Source organism: Panthera uncia (assembly GCF_023721935.1).
Source record: "Panthera uncia isolate 11264 chromosome C1 unlocalized genomic scaffold, Puncia_PCG_1.0 HiC_scaffold_3, whole genome shotgun sequence".
NCBI classification, from domain to species: domain Eukaryota; kingdom Metazoa; phylum Chordata; class Mammalia; order Carnivora; family Felidae; genus Panthera; species Panthera uncia.
In genome coordinates, this window is record NW_026057584.1 from 95,785,414 (window position 1) to 95,807,368 (window position 21,955).

Genomic DNA, 21,955 nt, shown 5'->3' on the forward strand with positions numbered 1-21,955 from the left:
GGGTGGGGACCTGAAAAGACGGTCCCAGCCTTCCTCGCCCGCCACCCCCACCCCAACTCGGCAGCCGTCACGTGGTGCCTGGAGTGGGAGGTGGGGAGAAGAGACGAGAGTTTTTTGGGTGCTCCGGCTCGCCAGTAGTTCCTCCAGTCTCAGCCGCCAACTCCGGAGGCGCCGCGCTCTGCCCGGGAGCGCCCGCGGGAGGAGCAGCGACCCGCAGCCGGGAGTCCCGGCACGGGCGATGCTGGCGCCGCCGGCGGCACCTGCGGCTCCTCGTGGCGGCGGCGGTGGCCTCGGCGGCAGGAGCGCGGGCCCCAGCAGCCTCGGCAGCCACAGCCGTTGCGGCCCGGGCCGCCTCCGCCGCGGTCGCCGCCTCTGCTGCGCCTGCCCTCTCCCGGTTCCGCGGCTCCGGGAGGATGTGGGTCCTCGGCATCGCGGCAACTTTTTGCGGATTGTTCTTGCTTCAAGGTAGGGAGACGAAGAAACCACCGGCCCCGCTAGGCGAGCACACCCCATCTACCCGTCTGCCCCTTCGCCCCTCTGGCACCCACCTCCGGGCCCGTGCTGCGCAGGGGTTGCCCAGCGGGAGTTTGGCGGCTGTGACGGGTGCTGGTGCCCGGAGTCGCGACGTGGGAAAGTCTCCAGGAGGAGAGGCGGGAGCGATGGGTTTGTGGGACCCGAGCTGCAGATGCCCGGGCTGCGGGAGAAGAAGCTGAGCTGGGGAGGACGGAGGGTCCGAGATGTGCTGGGGCCTTGCCGACGGAGAGGGGGTGATAAAAAGCCCCTGACCCCACCAAGTTAGCAGGCGTCTCCAGCAACCCGTGGGAGTGGCGCCGCCGACAGGTGACGGGAGCGCTGGGCAGCCTGTGGCCCGGGCGCGCCGGGGCTGGGTTGCAGCGCCCGGAGCGCCGCCGTTGTGGAGCTGGGAAGAAGCTCGGGGGTCCGGGAGCAGGGGGTGTTAGGTCTAGACAGGAGCTCATTGATCCAGGCAGAGCAGCCAGGCTGGAACGCTGCGAGATGCGAAAACGTTTCGGTCCTCTGAATTATGCAAACGGCTCTCGAGCGAGCGCTGCAGAGCGGGGACCCCCACCGGACCCTAGCCAAATGGTTGCCCTGAAAGCCAAGAAGAAAAGGTTGTGGTGTCGCGGCTCGGGCGCGCGCGCGCTCACACACACACGCCCCTTGCACACGCTGCGCCTCCCCGCCCAGCGCTGCTGCGGGGACTGTCCCGAAGAAAGGCCGGACACTCGGGGCGCAGCACACTTGGCGTCTGGCACTTCCTCCTGGGTTTCTGGGTGGTCGCGTAGGGAGCCTCGGAGCCCCAACACAGGAACGCTGACGACAAAAACTAAAACTAAAAAGGCGTCTGCAAATGCAACCGCGAATGGTGCCAAAACAGTAATTAAGCAATTTGTAACCAATTAACAATTAGGCAAATCCTTAGCTGTACACTGGAGCTGAAGCATGTCTCTGGAGCTACTTCGCTCTCGAGTTGTGTACCCGGCCTCTCAACTTCCGTGGCGGAAGGGCCAGGTGTGGTGTCGGACGGGCTCTCTTGTTTCTGGAGCATTGGTCTGGGGGTCGCCGACAGAATTCATTTGTCCTGCAGGACCCTCGGTGTCCGCGCCGCCGGCTGCAGGCTTCAGCCGCATACGCCTTTCTTGGAGACCCAGGGGTGCCGAGCCCAAGGACCCCAGAGGTCGGGATCCGTGGCTGGCTGGGGCAGAGGAGGGCCGCGGTTTCTGGGGTGGTCTCTGTGAGGGCTGGATCTAAATCCGATTGCTTCTGTCCCCACAGGCTTTGCGCTGCAAATCCAGTGTTACCAATGTGAAGAATTCCAGCTGAACAACGACTGCTCCTCCCCCGAGTTTATAGTGAATTGCACGGTGAATGTTCAAGACATGTGTCAGAAAGAAGTGATGGAGCAAAGTGCGGGTAAGAACCAAGCAGCGCTCACCTGCCTCCAGCCTGGGTTAGGGGTAGGAGTGGGAGGTGGGGGGCCGGGGGGCATTAAATTACAAGAAAGGGGACTGACTTTGATTTAATGCACACACACTGGTTACCACAGATTTACTTTTACAATGCTGGCAAAAGGAAGAGTTCCAAGTTAATCTCATTAGAGTTAATTACCAGGGCTTCTCCCCAAGGGACTCTGGAGGGGAAGTGCATTTAAATTAGTGGCTCTCCTCTTTTTATTTACTCTCCTCATCTCTCTGCTAAAAGCTGATCAGGAGGCTGGAAAATATATGGATAACCAGCTCGGCTTGGGCAACTAGACAGTAGCCTGTGAGCAGTGTCAGCCTGAAATATGAAGCTAGTTGAAGTTCCCAGAGGTCAGAGCTTGAAAAATGTGTTTTGTCATAGAGCCACGCCATATTTCTTAGAAGAACACTACAGGATCTTTATTTAATTTTAGAGCTACTGCATCAAATTCCAGGCACCAATTGCCAAGATGTTCAAAGGAATGTAGTTTCCAGCCCCACAAGCTTAGCTGCTAGCTGGCTGATGAAAGGTGCTGCGCTTTATGTGGAGAAGGAGGGCATCCTGTGAGAGCAAACCTCACTTACTTCAGCTGACCAGAGTTTTCTCCCTGATGTGGAACTCCCCAGCCACTCCCAATAGCCTTACCAGAAATCAAAGTCCCCTACAAGTGCACCTGGAACTTTGGGGAAAGGAATGGAACTCTACTTTGAATTCCAAGGTCAAACCCATAATGCTAGACCTTGCCATTTTCAGGATATTAACAAGAGGGGAAATTGCATCATGTGGTGAATGATACGGTGTGAACCGAAGTTCTGTTCCTCTTTTGTTGGCTGAACTGCATAGCCCCCCAGAGCTTTTGGTTGAAGGGATTAAATCTGTCAAGTGATTTTCTTAACCTACTAGCAAATGAATGCAAAGGCTACAGTTTTAAAGGCAGCACCTTGGAAAAGTAGTTTCTTCTCAGAGAAGGGCCTGGAAATACCTTGCTACTAACCGCACAGATATTTGATGAGCAGATAGCTAGCTCATCAATGTGTGGCGAGAGGGTATGTGTGCGCAGTTTTAAAAGCTGTTCTTTTTAGGTCATTAGGTGTGGATTCTTTCCACGGAAAGCGCTCTCTTGGGAAGTCTGATACATAATTGCTCTCAAGAATAATTTGTCCCAAGAAAAGCAGCATGCATTGTTCTGTCATTTGTCATGGGATTCGGGCTATTACAAAAGCAAAATAAAATTTAGTGACGATTCTGTAGCTAAGATTGATAACTATGATTTTGGTAAGTTGTTTCTTTTCTCCTTGTGTTTCATTCTTGAGGATTTTACCTGTAAAATCTGCCCTTTTTCCAGAGGTACTGCTGCAATTTTAGTTGTAATCACTCTGAACACTTTACCGTTTTTTTGTTTTGTTTTGTTTTGGGGTTTTGTTTTTTTGTTTTGTTTTTGTTTTTTGCCAAATATTTGCAGCTTTCTTTCAAATGGTAATTTAGAGCCAGAAAAAAATAGGGATAAACTGTGGACACATTAGGAACTTCCTCTGGATCCTCTAGGCCAATGCTTACCTGGGTATCATGTTTTATGAGCTGGGATATGGTTGAGACAAGGAAAGAAAAAGATACAACCCAAACTATAGCCAGAAGAGATGTCCTTTTTCAGAGAGATGTTTCTTCCTCTCTAGAAGTATATGTAAGATAAATACCACACACTCCATTTTCATAGTGGTGTTCTTCATCTTGCTTTATTCTGTCCTCTAAACAACATTATAAAAAAAAAAAGGCAGAGGGGGCATTATAATGCCTGTCTTACCTAGGGGAACCTTTAGCACAGGGAGTCTCCAGGACTGAAATTGCTATTAGTTGGATCAAGTGGATACCTTCTCTCCAAACTAGGTTCCTCCAGCCATAGACCATAGGCCAAAGGGTACACAGGGAGTGAAATAATAAAGCAATACCAATTGAGAAGTCTAGAAAACAGACACAGTTTGGACTCCAAAGAAAAGCCTGTGATAAGCGGGAAGGACACACATTCTAAGCCTGAATTCAGTAAAGTTAGCCAAATGCATGCTCCTGTGTCAAAAGAGCAATGTTTGGGGATCTGCTCCTTCCAAGGTACTTGGATTTTTGTCTCCATGTACTTGTTAGACCAATGAATAGACATGACACTTAACCCTCCTGATGCTGACAGGGATGGAGAGCCAAGCTAAGACTTGGATTGTTAAGTGACCACATGGAATGCAAGCATCACAGTCCTGGGAACATGGGCTACATGGGAACATAGCAGCTACTTGCCTGGGTCTTACACAGAGTGTCTCATGAAATCCAGTAGTCCTCTTTTGTGGTCCTGGTTTCCCTAACCCCTAACGCACCAGTGATAAATTCTGCAGTTTCAGTCTTTCCACTTTGGAGAAAGAAGGTCATACCTGTTACGTAATAGTATTAGGTACTGAAGTTAGAATTATTATTTTCATTGGATCAATAACCTGTTCTGAAGATCTTAGTGCATGAAAACTGAAAAGGCCCATTGACTCAGAATTCAGGGTGCACGTCAGATTTTTCCTGGAAGTTTTGTTGAAATCCATATGTCTCCCGTCACTCTTGAAGCGGCCAGTTCAGTTAGTCTGTGATATACCCAGCCGTGGGTCTTTGATAAGCTCCCCACGTGACTGTGGGGTCCCCTAAGTCTGGAACAACCAGACTTTTGTTTGTAGAGGAGGGAAACAACAGCCAGAAAAGTTCCGCATCTGGTCTATGTCCACCAGCCGACTTTCTCCAAGACGCACCTGCTTTTCTGAGCCAGCACCTTCTAGCAAAATATAACACCAGGTTTGCCTGAGAAGATAATGCAAGCAAAGTGCTAAATATTTAAATGGTTTTCATGTCCACCATATTCACCTTATGGGCTTTGTGAACTGGTTGACTGGACAGGCCATGAAATTGATATTAAATGAATATGAGAACCAACAGTAGGATTTTTAAAGTTTGAGCGCTGTATGGATTGGCATTTTTTCACAGGTCGAGGAAAAGCACAGTTTTAACAGACGAAGAGATTTTAATGAACCAAGCAAGTTTGACATTAAGCAGTGATGAAAGGCATTCTCTTTCCAAAAAATACCAGCGATGCAATATGCCTAGGTCTTTAGTTAGTCCTTTCTGGATTAAGTCTGCAAACTCAGCTTTTATGAATTTGGAGGCAGGTACATTTAATTTTCAATTGGGAAGTACATTTAAAATTAACCTTTACCTATTCCCCAGAGTGGCATTCCTATTAGGTGCAGAGATTTTCCACTGCTTTTTGTCCCCTTGGTCATTTCTGGAGTTATAAGGCACCAGGCTGTGGGGAAGGAGAGCCTTCATTCATTGTCCTTACTAATTGATATTTAAATGTTTGCATAACGAATGACTTGTTCTAGCAAGCTCTGCTCTTAATGAGTTAGCTTCTACTTACCAGCACCCTTGATAATGACATTTCTTTTGCTCTTGCTTATCACTGCGTTCCGAAAAATATTTCAAATATTGATTCTCATTTCAAAATAGAAGCTCCCCCCATATGAATTTTTAAACCAGGATATAAAGAATGTGAATTTGCATTTGTTTGACAGTGCAATCTTGTAATTAGAGTTTTTCCTCTTGACTAGATACAGTGAAAGGGGCATAATTTAATTTTTATAGACTAGCCAATTTCTGCCCTAAGTAAAATATAGCTCTGTCAGTGAGCAAAATGTTACAGGTTCTCCTAAACCTTATTTAAAAGTTAAATGCAGTATATTGAGAGAAAGTTCATGGTCTGAATCAGTAACCTAATCGATCTCTTCACCCATCTTTTGCAACATGCATTAATCTATTTGTCTGTTTTGCAATACAAGAGTTACTGATTTATATGCCATGTTGCATCTACGTTATGGCTGTATAAGTAATGGCTGTTTTCCTTTTGGATTAGTTAGTCACTCATTAAGTTGGGCAGGGATGGTTGCATGCCTTGGATAGATTAATTTTATGCCTTATTTTCTCACAAGCTAAATAAGGGATAGCAAGTGAGGACCTGATGTCCCTAAAACAAGGAGTTACCCACTGTAGTTTCCATTGTAGAAATGGAAATCTAACTGTGGCCTTTGTGTTCTTATATCTATGCACTCCTTATTTCACCTCAATTAAAAAAAAAAAATAGGCTCTAGTTTGTCCTTGGGGTAGACTTGTCAGGAAGAAGTCTGCTAATCAATATTATATCATAATTCTTTTGCACATGGATTCATTTATTTAAGGTGCACATATGCATGTTTGTGCACCCAGATGCACACACAATGGCATATCCATGAATGTGTGTATATTTTTACAGTTTTACCTGTATTCATTTGCATACACCTATATAATTCTTATCAGAAAAATAAAAAAAGTCATCCTTCTCTGCAGACATTCAGATCATAAATTACTTAATCTGTATTACACTGTATGCACGAAGACATTTTCTAACTTTTTTCCCAGAACGATTTTGTAAGAGCATCAGTAGTATCTGTTAATCTTCCAGTGCCCTCTTGTCTGCCCCATATCATTTCTTCTCCTCCGTTGTCTTCACTGTCCTCTCCTGCATCCCACCTGTAGTGGTTACTTTGTCACCCTCAAATCCATTTTGAATCAATCACCTGTGCTATGGACTATGCTCTGAGAATGAAATGAAAAACAGAAGTCAAAAACAAATTGCCCTATTTTAACTTTGCTAAGGAGAGTCCAACAGGTTGCAACACTTTAAGAAAGATTCAGATGCCAAGAAGGATCTCCTTAAACATTAACACAGCCATGCTGAAAAGGTTTCCATGTCCAACTTGATCAGGTTATGAATTACACAGGAAAAGATTCTGTGCAGTGCATGTCAATATCACTACCTCCTTTCTGGCAGGCCTCTAAAAGAACCTTTTTCTTCGGGGCGAGACATTCTGCTGGTCACTTTGGTCACTTAGCTCTCAAGAAGCATCCATCTTTTTCAGGTGGCAGGCATAGCTGGCTGTTAAGGAAGTATTTGGAAAGTAAATATCAAGTGTCATTAGTCCCTTGGACTCTCCAGTAAGTGAAGCATTTGTTTATGTTAACTTTCCAGCTGAACAAGCAGCCAATGCGGACCTCCCAACTCCAGAGCTAAAATGTTTGAAGATTGATCCAGCTCTCCCATAACACTAATTCCTCCCACTACAATTTCATGAAAGCTTCCATCATTGATGGTTTTCCTAATGAATTTAAACAGAGAGGCTTCAAAGCTGGGTTTTTTCCCAAGTGAAAAATGAAACGGAGTATGAAAACAAAACACACCGTTTCCTTTGAACTTGGAAAAGGAAACCTGCTTCCCTTGTATATTCCTGAAAGAGAAAGATCTAAATCTACAGCCTGCTTCCTCTATCTCCCTCTTCCCCTTCCCCCGCTGCTTTCTTTTTCTTGCCTGTCTCCTGAGTCTTTCTCTCTCCTCTTCCTCCTCTGTCCCTCTCTCCCTCCCTTCCTTTCTTTTTTCTTTCAAATTTCTAAAAGGATTGAATGTCTTAGGTTCTAAGTCCCAAACATGGCATAGTATTATCACACTATTTACAAGGATTCAATACCCAGCCCCTGGGGTTTTTACTAGTTGAGTGGGAAGGCCACTTAGCTCCTTTGGAAGAGAAAACACCCATGTTTCAGGCTCCCCAGGAAGATGTAACTTAATGTCCCAGGGGCTGAGCTTCCTCCCCTGTAAAATATAGGAACAGGCCAGCTGTTTTCTTGTGAGATACAAGACACTGAGGATTGCTGTCATTATAACCATCTTTAGAAATCGATCCTGAAAGTAGAAACCTGACAGAGTTGCTTCATCTCCTATCTCTACCTGTCTCTGAAGATGACCCAGAGGTCTTAGTCTAGGTTACTTGGCATATTATTTCTCCCTTTTGCAGACTGAGAGCGCCCTTGAATGTAACCTTTGATCCCTTACAATAAGATCCTTGTAATTAGCCTGAAGGTTCACAGTGAGATAACATCCTAACTAATAGCGGGTGAATCTGAGATGCACAGAGGTTGAACAATTTGCTCAGGGCCACACATCCAGTGGGACTAAAACTCAAGTCCTTTGCCTTCCTTAGGATTTTTGCAATCATCATAATGCTATTTTGGGGCATTCTTTAATAACAATTTTGGTGCTATAATTTAGGTTCCATAAAATTCACCCTTTTAAAGTGGTTTTTAGTATATTCACAGAATTGTAAATATAATCTAATTCCAGATAGATATTTCATTCCAGAACATTTTCATCACCCCCAAAAAGAAACCCTGTACCCATTAGCAGTCACTAATCTGGGAACCGCTAATCTACTTTCTGTCTCTATGGATTTGCCTCTACTGGACATTTCATATAAATGGAATGATGCAGTATGTGGCCTTTTGTGCCTGGTTTCTTTTGCTTATGGTAATACTTTTTAAATTCATCCATTTCGCCTCTCAGTTTGAGATCTCTTTCCTTCTGCTTATACAAAGAACTGAAGAGAAAGCTCAGGTTGGGAAAATGCCTAAATTATGGAGGGGATAAAATGGGGTGGTTGGTGAACTTGAAACTCCATGGGATGATTAGCCAATTTACTGAGCTGAACTAAAAACCTGTGCCAAGAGCAAATCATTCCAGTGAACTGTAGGGCAAAGGAGTTCATGTTCATCAAGCACCTATGTGCCAAGTGCTGGGCTTTCCACCCATTGTCTATCAAAGAGTCAATCTGCTTCTCCATGAGGGAATCTTGAATTGGCTTGTGTTAACGCAAGAATTCTGAGGCACTTGGATGCACTATTCCTAATGCCTGAAGCTCTTATCAGGATCCCAGCTACCCATCCCTGATCAGCATCACTGATAGGCCAGGGTTTTCAGGAATCACGCACTTTGTAGGCTAGAAGAGATCTTAAATTTATAATTTTACAGATGAAAAGAAAGGAGTTTTTTTTTTTTTTTCCTGAGGCCTTAAACATCTTGAGCAGTCCATTTCTCTTTCTTCCCTTGAGAAGGCTTGAGGGTAGAGCAGGTTGAGACCTATTCTGGGAAGGCATTTTTATTAAGGCAATGGGATTCTGGCATGATTAGGTCATCCACAATGAATACTCAGGGAACTTGTGCAAGTCTGGCTTTTTTCTGCCAAACCAAATCATTGATTATAGCTTTTATGTAGGCAGTACCATTTACTCCATTTCCCCCCTTTGTTATTCCCTCAAAAACTAGGCTGGATTCTTCCTTGCCTTACTTTTTCATTGTGGTAGAAGTGATTGTATTTTGGGGAGAGGAGACTTTCTGGTAGTGGATAATACGTTTCCTTCCCTGGGCATTCTACAAAAGGTCTTGTCTATAACTTAGGAGTTTCACCCAAATCTGTGATGAATCAGCCTACAAATAAAAAGAATTATGATATATGTCATTACTTCTTTCTGTCCATGGTGAACTTCAGGTTGTGGCTACATTGTGATTCAGGAGCTGTTTTCATGGGCCAGAACTTCGGGGCATGTTCTCTTATTAATACGTTGCTTCCAATCTTCTGATTGCCTGCAACAGTACAAAGCAAAGCAGGAGATGAACTGAATTAAGTGCTTTTTAGATAAGGTGAAACCATAGAGAGCTGCTAATAAATTGCTTTTTTAAAGGAATGCACTTAAATAGAAAAAAGCAGTGATGGTTCAGGATGTCGATTTCGAGCTTTATGACTTCGCAAACCACGAAGAGGGATCCAGATGCACAAGTGATGAAGTGTTGTATTATTTTAAGGAAGTTGTGATACTTGGTCCAGTGCATTTCATTTCTCACTGGACATGGACAATAGCTTTTTATGTTTTTCTATTTCTTGGACTTGTTGGCGGGAGCAGAGGAATGACTGGAGACAGTGCCAGAGGCGGGTGGCGCCAGGCGTGCGGCACTCGGCCGCTGTACCCGTGCATGCTGTGCTCGGCATGAATACGAATGTGCATAGCAGTTTACAATGCCCTCCGCTGAGGCTTCTTCAAAGAGCGTCTGCGGAAGCAGGTATATTAAGTGACGCTGGGCCGTGGGTTTTATGCACTGTTTTATTGCTTATGCAAAATCTACCAAACCACTTGGGTCTCCTGTAACTTCAGAGAATCTGTTCGGAAATAACAAGAGGCTGGGCAGGTTGGCTAGTTTTCCACCCAGTGAAGACATCCAAACTAGGAGTGCAAAGAGATCTGGGCTTCAAAGCCAATCCCGATTCTTAGGAGAATTTCCCTGCCTTCAGAGGGAGAGGCAGCTGGTGGGTGGAGCTGCCCCTACTGAGGGAAGAGCTAGCTAACTTTGTTTGAAAGGTCAAACAACTTTCTACTCAGCCTGGCACTGGCTGTTGGGAGGGAAAGAAGAATAAAGCAAGGCGGAAGCAGGCATTTTACCTAAGAGTGGGTTAAGATCTAGAGAGACTAAACCAACCCCTGTTAAAACTGGCTGTATGTGGAAAAGCCAGCCAGGGACCCTGCTTACCTGAGCCCTTGGACGAGCATCTTAGACTTGACCTTCCTGGTGTAGGTGGAGACAGGATGTTCTGACAATTTTATCTTTGTTCCACATTCTCCAGCCAGCAGTGTGCCTGGCGACAGAGCCTTTCAGTGTTTTTAGAGTATCTTTTCCTAATCCAATTGAACCTCAGTTTCATGCACTAGAGCCCATTCATGGTTTTCTTTTCTGGATACAGGGCTCCTGAAAGGAAGCTGTTCTCATCTTCTCTCTCCCTTGCATACTCCCCACCGCCCCCCTCCTTCTGTCTCTCTTACACCCACACACCTAGACTCGCTCGCTCATATGAAGACACACAATATATACCTGCTGAATGAGTGTACTTGAAGAAATCAAGTTTCAAGCAAAAACAGATAGATTGATTGGTATTTAAAAAATAATAGACCAGAAATGAGGGAGCTTAAATCTCTAGCGTAAGAAGAAAAATACAACAAAGTTAAGCTTAATATACCATTTGCTTTTCAGTTAAACCAGAAAAAGCCAACTGATGCCTGTTAGTCACGGTTATCATTTAAGGAACAACTCCGAAGTATAATAAACCCAGTTTTTCTGGTTTGTCAGCTCACTTTTGAGGCCAATCTGGCTGTGCTCTGCATAGGAGTTTTCTGGAAAGAAACACATATACCTCCCTCCTAAACATCCAGCTAGTTTGGTAATCAAGCCAGGTAGGGACAGGACACCACTTAGCCAATCTGGTCAGCTGGCGGTTTACGTTATTAGGAACTCTGTTGCACAGTGGAGATCCACCTTGGTCGTGAACTTCCTAAGGGAGAAAGTAACCCACCCCACACATAGTCATATACTAGTTCTCCCCTGGCAGACCTCTGCCCCCGCCCATAGATCCCTCCCATACACCAATGCAAATTTGAAATACAAATGGGTATGCTACTCAAGATAAAAACCATCCAGACTTTGAGCTGGGGGACATACTTCTAAACCCGTGAGTGTGCACAGACTAAACCATAGAGGGAAACACGGGATATGAAAAAAAGACCATGTTTTTGCTCTCCTACTGTCTGCCTTATACTTACACTGTGTTTCACTGAACTCTAAGAGCCAACTAATTGTTTGTATTCTTGCTCTGTTTATTAACTATCATTAATATCATTGTCCTGAGACCCGGGTGCCATTCTCAAGGAAGCAGCTGCAATAGCTCCCAGGCATCAGAAAGCACAGTGTTGTATGTAAGGGATGAATCATGGGGATCTACCCCCAAAACTAAGAGCACACTGTATGTTAGCCAAATTGACAGTAAATTATATTTAAATAAATAAAACACTGTGCTATCCCCTCTTTAGTCTATGGGGCACAGCTTCAAAAGAATAAACCAGCCATTGCTGCGGGCAGATTTCTCTTACCTGCATCCCAGACATCACTTTCTGGATTGCTGAAGAATGCTTTTGGTGGCAAGTAACAGGGACTTAAGCCATAAAGACATTTATTGTTTACCTAACCAGTAGTCTGGATGTAGGTGGTCCTGGAGTTGTTCCCACAGCTCAGTGATGCCATCAAAGACATGGTTCTCTTCATTTGCCCTCTCACTTCCTAAGCGTATTGGCTTTTTGCTGTCAGGCTTGTTACCTCTTGGTCACAAGGTGACTTCTCTGTTCAAGTTAAAGAGAAAGAATAGCATCGGGAGCTTTTATCTTCAGCTTTACTCTCCCCAAGTTCCCCAAGAGAATTCTGCTTACTTTTTATTGGTCAGAACATGGTCTCATGGTCATTATTGCTATAAGGAAGATGGTAGAGGGTGGCTATTGGGTGGCCAGCTATAGTGTCTGCCAAATCACCTTTTGAGAAATCCATGCACAAAATCAGAAAAATCGGGCACAATGCCTCCAGGATCCCCTAGAGAAAGAACAGGGATAATTCCCTTTCTTGAACATCACCTTCTCTTTTGCCTAAAGTGAACACTGAAATGCATTGTCATCCTAAATGATTATCACATTTTGGAAAGGGAAAGAAACACACACACTGGCAAGTGATGTCCTGAAGTTTAATTCAAGATGTCTGTGATGTTCCAGAATATTTGGGTTTACTGAATGCTGAGATATAAGAGTGTAACTACATTTTAGTGCAAGGATATTTTTCTTTTTTCTTAGCAAGCACAAGTAGGAGAGAGGGGCAGAGAGAGAGAGAGAGAGAGAGAGAGAGAGAGAGAGAGAATCTTAAGCTCTTATGCAGGTTCCATGCTCAGTGAGCAGCCTGAAGTGGAGTTCAATCCCATGACCCTGGGATCATGACCTGAGACAAAATCAAGAGTTGGATACTCAACTGACTGAGCCACCCAGGTGCCCCAAACAAGGATATTTTCTATAGAAGAGAATGCCATGTTCTGGCAACAGGTGAAAGGGAAGTTAGGGTTAAAGACTAAGGTGTTCTTGGCCCACCCCATCTGGACCCATCATGCCACTAGCAACCCTGTTTTTCCTACCTTTGAGTGAATTTTTGTGCAAGAATCTGATGATTAAAGTTTGAGCCCTTAGCATTTCAGAACAATAATCAGAGGGACTTCAAGGTTAAAAATCCAAGAGCCCAGTTTCATAAATTATTGAAGGGCGCTGTTAACACTGAGATAATAAGTCATAAATATCTATTCCCCCAAGCCTCCATGGCAAACAGGGAAACAAAGACACCAGCTGAGGAAAAGCAAGTGACTGTACAGAACCTTCCTGGTTCAGGAAGTTACAAATGAGCAGAGAAGTCCAACCCTAAAGTGAAGCTAAAGTAAAACTAACAATTGGCCTCATACATTATGGGTTGGTTACTTGCTTGTTATAATTAAGTTGTCATCAAGTGGTTAACAGCCTTGAAAATTAAACTCAACCAAAAAAACTTTTGAAAAGGGTAATCAAAGGTTTCTGAATAGTGAAGTTAACACATCCCTGTTATAAGGAAAAGGAATGTTCCTGTGGCATCTTGTTTCATGTCTATTTTCTGGTGTTGCTGGTGCTTGTTTTAACAGAAATGTTTATTTTTACCCTTGGGGTCACTGCAGCTCCTTAACATTACTGTCAATTTCTGGTCCTAGCAGCATGGTTAAGATGGACTTGGCATCAGTTTGGATGTGCAATGTGGAACTTGGCACTTCCCTTGTTTTTGAATTTTGAGTTTTTTGGGGTTTTTTTAAGGGTTTTTTGTTTTGTTTTGGGTTTTTTGTTTTTGTTTTTGTTTTTTGCCTTTTAAAATGGGTTGTTCGCATTCTTATTTGGTTCCTGTGGCCATCTGTAGCTCAAATGGAGGGGCTTCTTTGGCTTTTAAAATATTCACATCCATGGCAGAGGAAAAGTAATTAAGAGCCAGAACACAAAACTGTCCAGAGAAGAACTCCCTTCTGGGTTTTCTCCCTTCTTTATGCCTGATAAATGGTGTCCATCATGGCAGTAACAAGGCACAAATATAGATAAGCCTCTTCTTCCTGAGATGTTCCCATTAGAATGCAGACACTGTCAAAACTCCTCACATGGTGTTCTTTAAGAGAAAAAAAAATACTTGAGAACAGATCGAAGATCTTTTTTCTCGCAGTTTCTTTCAAAGCTCAGTGAAAATGCATATAGTTCATTCCAATTACCCGTTTCCAAGCATTTTTCTTTGAGGAGCTCTTCCTAGTTCTGCATAGAATATTTATTGTGATGTAATCATAACTCTGGTGCAGTAAGTGTTGGTTATTCTTTGGGTAGAGGAAGATTAGTCTCACTCCCAGACGGGCATTCACACAAGTAGCAGTTTACCATAGAAGTTGACTTTAAAACTAAATTGTACAACGTGGGGTGAAAGTAATGGACTTTTAAAGGCTCTGTTGAGAAATTTCCATCTTTATACCAGCAAAGAAGGCAGACACAAAGGAAACTGTTGGAAAAGATAAATGCACTGTGGTCCGTAAAAAGGAAGGAACACATGCTTTATGCCTCTATTTAATTGACTGTTGGGGCAGAGACTAAAGTGAGAAAACCAGGAAAATAGCTCATTTTAAAAACCTCTTTAGAGCCAGTGTGTCCTAACAGGACTGTAGTCCCATACTCTATGGGATGGGTCAGATTTGCACATACATCTCTGTGTGTGTGTGTGTGTGTGTGTGTGTGTGTGTGTGTGTGAGAGTGGGTTGGGGTATGATGGTCTTGATCCTCTTTTTGCCCCAGTGCAGCTCAACTCACCCAGCAAAAAAACAATGTTAAGTCATTACTGTTTATGATTTTCAAAGTCCAGAGTCTATTTGGAATAGAAGATTAGTTGGAAAATGCTTCCCAACTTCAGAGAGAATCATGGCTACAGACTTAGGTCCTAGGATACCACGTAGACTGGGGCACATGGAACCTGGCAGGGTCTAGAGAATGCCCACTGGTTATCAGCTTTTCTTCTTACCCACGTTCTGAGCATACTGAGAAATAAAACAGGGAACAGGGCAGACGAGGGCAAAAATATCACCATAGTAACTGAGAAAGACTAAGTTGAAGGGAATAGCTTTGGGGTGAATGTCAAATAGGCTTCCAAATGAGCTGGTCTACCCGGTCCATAAAGGCCAAAGAGGGGAAGTTTCTTGTCCTGAGGAGCATGGCAGAACACCTATTTGCTATAAGCCATTCACTCCCAAGAAGGAAAAGAAAGCAGATGAACAAAGTGTGTCTGCTTTATTCTTCCCAAATTAACCAATCAGGTCACTCCTTTGAGGATGAGGGACTAGAGGTTGAGAGAGGCCCAGAGTACCCTTAGTTCCCTTTGTGTGGAAAGAAACAGATGGGCAAAAAAACATTCCCCCAGTAATCTTCCTTGAAGTCCACCCTTCCCCCGACCCCCAAAAATAGTCACTTCAGGATTCTCCAAGATCTTTGAGGCAAGAGTGGAGTAGTTAAGTGGCACAGATGTTTGGGGCTGCATGGGTCACGTGTTGGTCATCAGCATGGGCAGTGACTGGGGATGTTTCACTGTAGCTTGTGTTTGGGTCGTACATAGAAAAGTGATACAGACTTGACCGTCACTCATAGTCATGTCTTTTATTTTAAAAATTTTATTTGAAATAATGTGCCACAGAAAAGCTGTGAAATAGTACAGACTTTATATATACTCTTCACCTAGTTTCCGCTAATGTTGATTAACTTGCATACCTACAGTATAATGACCAAAACCGAGAAATTAACATTGGTCCAACACTATTAACCCATGGTTTGTTTTTGGATTTCACCAGGTTTTCCTTTTTCTGTTCCAGGATCCTATCTGGGATCACACATTGCATTTCATTGTCATGCCTCCTTGGTCTCAGCTAGTCTCCCAACAATTCCTCATTCTTTCTTTGTCTTTTGTGATGCTGGCACTTTTGAAGAGGACCCGTCAGCTTTTTGTATACTGTCCCTCAATTTGAGTTGGTCTGATGTTTTCTGATGGTTAGATTGTGGAAGACTACTTGGAAGTGATGTGCTATCATTTTTCAGTGCATTATATCAAGAGGTACTTGATGTCAGCATGTCTTATGACTAGTGATGTTAACTTTGATCGCTTAATTAAGATGGTGTCTGCTGGGCTTCCCCACAAATGACTGTTTTTCTCTTTGTAATTAATAGATAACTTGAAGGAAATTCTTTGAAACTATACGGATATCTTGTTTCTCCTCAAACTTTGCTCACTAATATCAGCACCTGTTGGTATATCTCTCCCTTACTGTGGAAGTTATTCCTGTGGTGTTCTAAAATTTCTATTCTTCTGCAAAATTTCTTCTGACTTTATTATTTGGAATCTTTCTGTAATATATAGCTGTCCCTGCTCCTCCAAATGTTTATTTAATCGTTTATTTATTTCTATAAAGGTGAACTGGTGGATATTCACTTCATGCTGTGGGTTCTAATCCAGTACTGTTGTTATTTTGTTGCTCAGATTCCCCTAGCTATCCCCTGGGAGACTGACTTCCGTGTCCTTTCAGCATGCCCCATCTTTTTTTTGAAGACTTCCTTATTTTTTGGCACCACAAGATAAGATACTCCAGACTCATCTTAATTTTCCCTCTCTCAGCCTTGTTTATCACTTCTCCATGGTAGTTGTGTATTTTAAATGAAAAACAAGGGGTGCCTGGGTGTCTCAGTCAGTTGAGCATCCAACTCTTGATATGGGCTCAGGTCATGATCCCAGGGTCATGGGATCAAGCCCTACACTGGACTCTGTGGTAAGCGTGGAGCCTGCTTAAGATTCTCCCCTTCTCTCTCTACCCCTTCCACCTGCTCACATGCTCGCTCTCTCTCTCTCTCTCTCTCTAAAATAAAAATAAATTTTAAAAAACCACCTCAAGTCAAGGACGTTGACTTTTAAAAAAAAAATTTTAATGTTTTACATATTTTTGAGAGACAGAGCATGAGCAGCGGAGAGGCAGAGAGAGAGGGAGACGCAGAATCCAAAGTAGGCTCCAGGCTCTGAGCTGTCAGCACAGAGTCCCACATAGGGCTAGAACTCATGAACCACGAGATCATGACCTGAGCCAAAGCTGAAGTTAGACACTTAACTGACTGAGCCACCCAGGTACCCTGGAAGTTGACTTTTCTTAGTTACGTATTATGGACTGACACAATCATAGGTGCTTTGCAGTCATTGTCACCTGAATCATCACATGTTAGTCTGTTGGGTCAGTACACCTTTCTCCCTTTTCAAAAGTGCAAACAGGCTTAGAGAAGTTTAGTGTGTTATCTCAGTGGTAAGTCTAGTCTAAGCCTGTTGGACTTCAGAGTCCATGTTTTTTCCACCATGTAAAGAATTATTCAGAAGCAAAATGAAACATGAACATTTTACTTATTCACTTCAGCTTGCCCCACCTTGGTCTGTAAATGAGAAGATTAAGATTTCTTCAAGACCCAGAACTTAATGGGAGAAATTAATGGTAGACCCTGATCTTGCACTTAGGCTAATATTTCTTTACATCTAACACTGTAATTCTTCTAAGGTGATTTTTATTGGTAAAAAATTAAGTTTAACAATTTCTAACAATTTCAGTTTATTATTGAAACTTCCTTTCCTTGCTTTATGAGGACATACAATTTCCCACTGGGTTTGCCAGCAACGACGAGATGCCACTCATCTTCGAGCTTAAGTGATCATTTTGGATAGGTCAAGAAATAATACATTACACACACACACACAAAAAAAAAAAAAAAAAAAAAAAAACCTGAACAGGAGCCCCTTGTGCTACCAAATGCCTTCCTAGTAAGTAGTGCTGCTTCTTGAACTCCCAGTTTATCTCTTTGGCAATATAAGTTCATTTGAAAATGGTGTTTTCTGAAAAAAAAAATCATTATTTTTTTTTCAATATATGATGATTTTAAGAAGACTTAGAAAATCATTAAATTCCTGAAAGTACATCTAGAAAAGTATTATTAAACTCATAGGGGAAACAGGTTACCGCATCAATATTTATAATGTGCTTTAAGAGGCACTCTTGGCTTCTTCAAAGCAGAAAATATGGGAGAACAATGGAGCACAGGCAGTATTTTGGATCTACCATGGCTTAAACAAGGACATCACATGAACTAACTAGGCTTCTTAAATAAGGTGGTTTCTGGTTATCTCACAGCCACTGTAGAAAAAAACCCCAGGACCTTGTGACAGAGCATGTCAGAAGATGTTGACTGCTAGGGACAGTTGCACAGATACACTGTGGAAAGTGGGGTCTGCCCAGGGTGGGGTCTGCTCCATTTTGGCTTACGTACAACAGAACCACAAGACCTCTAAATGTGAGTTTTAATCAATCTGCATCCTGCCACACTGGAAACAGTGTTCTTGTAGTGGTTCTAACTGTGCCCTTTTTCTCCCCCTCATTTTTGCCTTCAAGCTGTGCCTATGTCTTCTGTAAGGATGTTTGTGTATGCTGTGAAGAATGTACTTTCTACAGAGACAGTTCAATTAAAAAACATAGTAAAATATGGATATAAAATTCTCCAAATAGTTTAAAGCCAGCAAAGGCCTTTGGTCGAATTTTGAACCCAGAGATCCTTTCTGACATTCTTTTTTTTTTTTTAATTTTTTTTAATGTTTATTTACTTTTGAGACAGAGAGAGACAGAACATGAATGGGGGAGGGTCAGAGAGAGAGAGAGGGAGACACAGAATCCGAAACAGGCTCCAGGCTCTGAGCTGTCAGCACAGAGCCCAACGCGGGGCTCAAACTCACGAACCGTGAGATCATGACCTGAGCTGAAGTTGGCCACTTAACCGACTGAGCCACCCAGGCGCCCCTCTGACATTCTTCAAAAAGCAAATGTTCCAGGGATGCCTGGGTGGTTCAGTCAGTTAAGTGTCTGACTTCGGCTTAGGTCATGATCTCACAGTTCATGGGTTCGAGCCCCACATCAGGCTCTGTGCTGACAGTGTGGAACCTTGTCAGTATTCTCTCTTTCCCTCTCTCTCTGCCCCTCCCCTGCTTGAGTTCTCTCTCAAATAAATAAACTTAAAAAAAAAAAAAAGGTAAATGTTCCAAACTGTGGGTTGTATTTCTTATAGAACTAGAGAGGAAAGACCAGGTGAAAGGGATAGGTGTTATTAGGTAAAGGTGATTGGATTTTGATAGAACAGAGGTAAGCAAACTCTGACCCCTGGACCAAATCTAGCCCAATACTTGTGTTATGAACTGAACTGTCCTCCCAGCCCCCACCAAATTTATATATTGCAGTCCTGACCCTCAGTGTGGTTGCAGTTGGAGATGGGGCCTTTGAGAATAATTAGGGTTAGATGAGGTCCAAGGGTATGGCTTCCAATGGATTGACCTCTTTATAGGGGAGGGAGAGATATGCACAGGAAGGTCCCTATTAGGACACAGCTGACTCTAAGCCAGGGAAGTGTTCTTACCAGAAGCTTAATTTTTGCCAGCACCTTGGTCTTAGCCTTCTAGCCTCCAGAACTCCGGTAAAATTTCTGTTGTTTAAACCACACAACCTGGGATATTTTATTGTGACAGCCCAAGTGGACTACTGTGGCCGATTTCTATAAAGGAAACTTTATTGGAACACAGCCACCCCCATATGTTGTGCATTATCTTTGGCAGCCTCCATGATAAAATATCAGAATCAAGTAGTTGTGATGGAGACTAACCTCAAAAGCAAAATGTTTACTATCTAGCCTGTCACAGAAGAAGTGTGCCAACCCCTGGGTAGAAACTTACCATGTACAGTGTTGCTTTTAAACAGAAAAAGCCACCCCAGTGGGATATGAATGGGCCAAAGGGAAGAAAGAAAAACCCCTACTGACAGGTACTCAAACTAGCCCTGGCCTGATCACCTCCAGGAGTGTTTTGGTCTTCTAAGCTGGTCATTTCACACCCAAGCTGAGTGGTTGACAGTGAACATTCCCACCTTCAATCACTGAAGTCCTTGGAGAGCAGGCAGAGGAGCCTGTCCTCAAATGAGGCTGATAGGACAGACCTATTGTGACAGGGAGGTAGCAATGGACCAAATGTGGTCCAGGAGAAGAGTGGAAAGCAGTGAAGAAAAACTGGCTCGTCTCTCCTTCTCCATGGCTGTGGATCATCAGAGTTGTCACAGCCTTCACCGTGCAGGGCAGAGCAGGGGCTGGCCTGTAACGCCGAATGAAATCTTTGCAGGTAGTGAAAGACTTCTCCCTGGATAAATTGTTTTGTGCATTTAGAACCTACATGTGCCCGCTCCCTCCCCAAAGTGGCAGTTGGGAAGTTTCGGCCACCTGTGTCTGAATCATCCGGGGTTGGTTCTAGGAATCTGTATTTAAAGAATGCCCAGGTAACTCTTCTGCACAATGATGTCTGAGAAACACTACTTGGGCAGTTTTTACCTGCTGGGGTTCTAGAACTTTCCAGGTCCCATCTGGAGAGTGGGTGCATGTTATAACAGGCCCCTTAGTGAAGTGCACAGGAAAGAACCTCGAGGAAGGAGAGTTTGGGCCAAAGGTATCGCCACACCAGTGATTTAGCACATTAAAGATTTTTGCACTGTGTGCCACCAGCCAGGTCAGCCTAGAGACTTCCAGGTCAGAATGCCAGCCTCGGAGCCATGGTGTAACTCTCCCTGATGTTGTATTCCTAAGCCCTGACCACTTCTGGGCTGATGTCAACCAGAGTTGTTCCAGGTGCCTTTTATTCTGCCTGCTCCATCTGTGGTGACCCAGCTGTGTTAGGGGCAGGCAGAAAGAGCTGGACTCAAGCAAAGAGAAAACACCATCTTTCTTCTTCTCCCTGTATAATCAATAATTCAACCCTGTAAAGCCCGCCCGATGCCTGATGGAATGCCTGCTGCAAAGAAGACGACAGGGGCCATCCAGCATCCATACTAACTTCTAACGCTTCTTTCTTTCGTTCTTTCTCCCTGCTGCCCCGTCTCCTGGTCTGCCTTTGGTTTTTCTTGATCTGAATGCAAACTGAGCATGTTGGCTAAAATGTGACCCAAATATAGTCCAAGAGGAATGGAGACAGAATGGGAAAAGGAGCCAGTGATTTTCAATGATGGAGCAGATCAGTAATTACTGAAGTCGCTATCCCCTCTGAGGGATGTACCGTGGTGTGCATAAATTTAATAAGTAGCCACTTCTGTGAATTAAGGGTTCAAATTAGAAAACACACCATGGACAGATAATAACAATAAAAATAGCAACAGCAAACGCTTATATAGCACCTACTTTGTGCCAGGAACTTTTTCCAAGTTTCTTAACTTGGAAAGATCGTTTCTAGTGTCTGTAAAACAGGGAGGACACGTGGTGGTACTGAAATGTGTTCATACCATCTATTTGGATGCATTTCCTCCCACTTTACATTTAATTCCAGTGTGTAGAGCACATATGATTTAATCCCTTTTCTCCTGTTTCCATGTTTTATGATTTCAGCCTAACTCTTGCAAGCTTGATTTCCTTCAAAGTCTAATTTCACTAGTCCCAGGAAATAGGTACCATTGCTACAGTGGAATGAATTTCCCTGGAAGTAACCTCAGTATTTTATTTTACCTTTCCTTCATTCCTCTCCATGGCTATCATTATCCTAAATAAGGCAGATTAATACGACTGACTTACTCCAGGAGAACAATTTGTGGTATTTTGAAAGCCAGTATAACCACCCATCTAAATCCAAGAGTTCCCCTACCAGGAGGCCATCACCCCTCGAAAGACTTAAAGAGGATTAACGTGTTAAGTGCTGAGGCTCTTGTTCAATTTGGTGATAGTGGGTGGTATGTTCCATAAGTACACTTCTGGTCTGCAGATGGGAGCTGTGAGAAATGACTTGGCACAGGCAGGACACGTCCCTGTGTCCCTGCAGGGTGGGATGGCTGGGAGCAGGCCCAAGCTGGGATTAGCCCAGCCATGGGTGATGGACAGCACTTCATCACCCTGCAGAGCCTGCCAGCTCTGGGTCTGAAAGCCCATTACCAAGGCATTGCCTTTCACGCAGGCCTGTTTCAAGTAAGGCCTGTGGGTTTGTGCTAGCTTTCTGTAACCTCTGTTACCCAGGCCCCACCAGCCCAATAATAAAATTTGGGGTTGCTACTAGTCA

General features: G+C 43.8%; 1 protein-coding gene across 1 annotated transcript in view; it reads left to right on the plus strand.

The window, feature by feature from the left end:
- The first annotated feature begins 126 nt into the window (after window positions 1-126).
- LYPD1 (LY6/PLAUR domain containing 1) overlaps window positions 127-21,955 on the plus strand; it is a 37,431-nt gene continuing 15,602 nt past the window's right edge. The window contains exons 1-2 of the mRNA XM_049615718.1: window positions 127-465; window positions 1,795-1,932. Coding sequence (XP_049471675.1) covers window positions 414-465; window positions 1,795-1,932 — 190 coding nt within the window. The 5' untranslated portion in view covers window positions 127-413. The remainder of the gene's footprint in view (window positions 466-1,794; window positions 1,933-21,955) is intronic.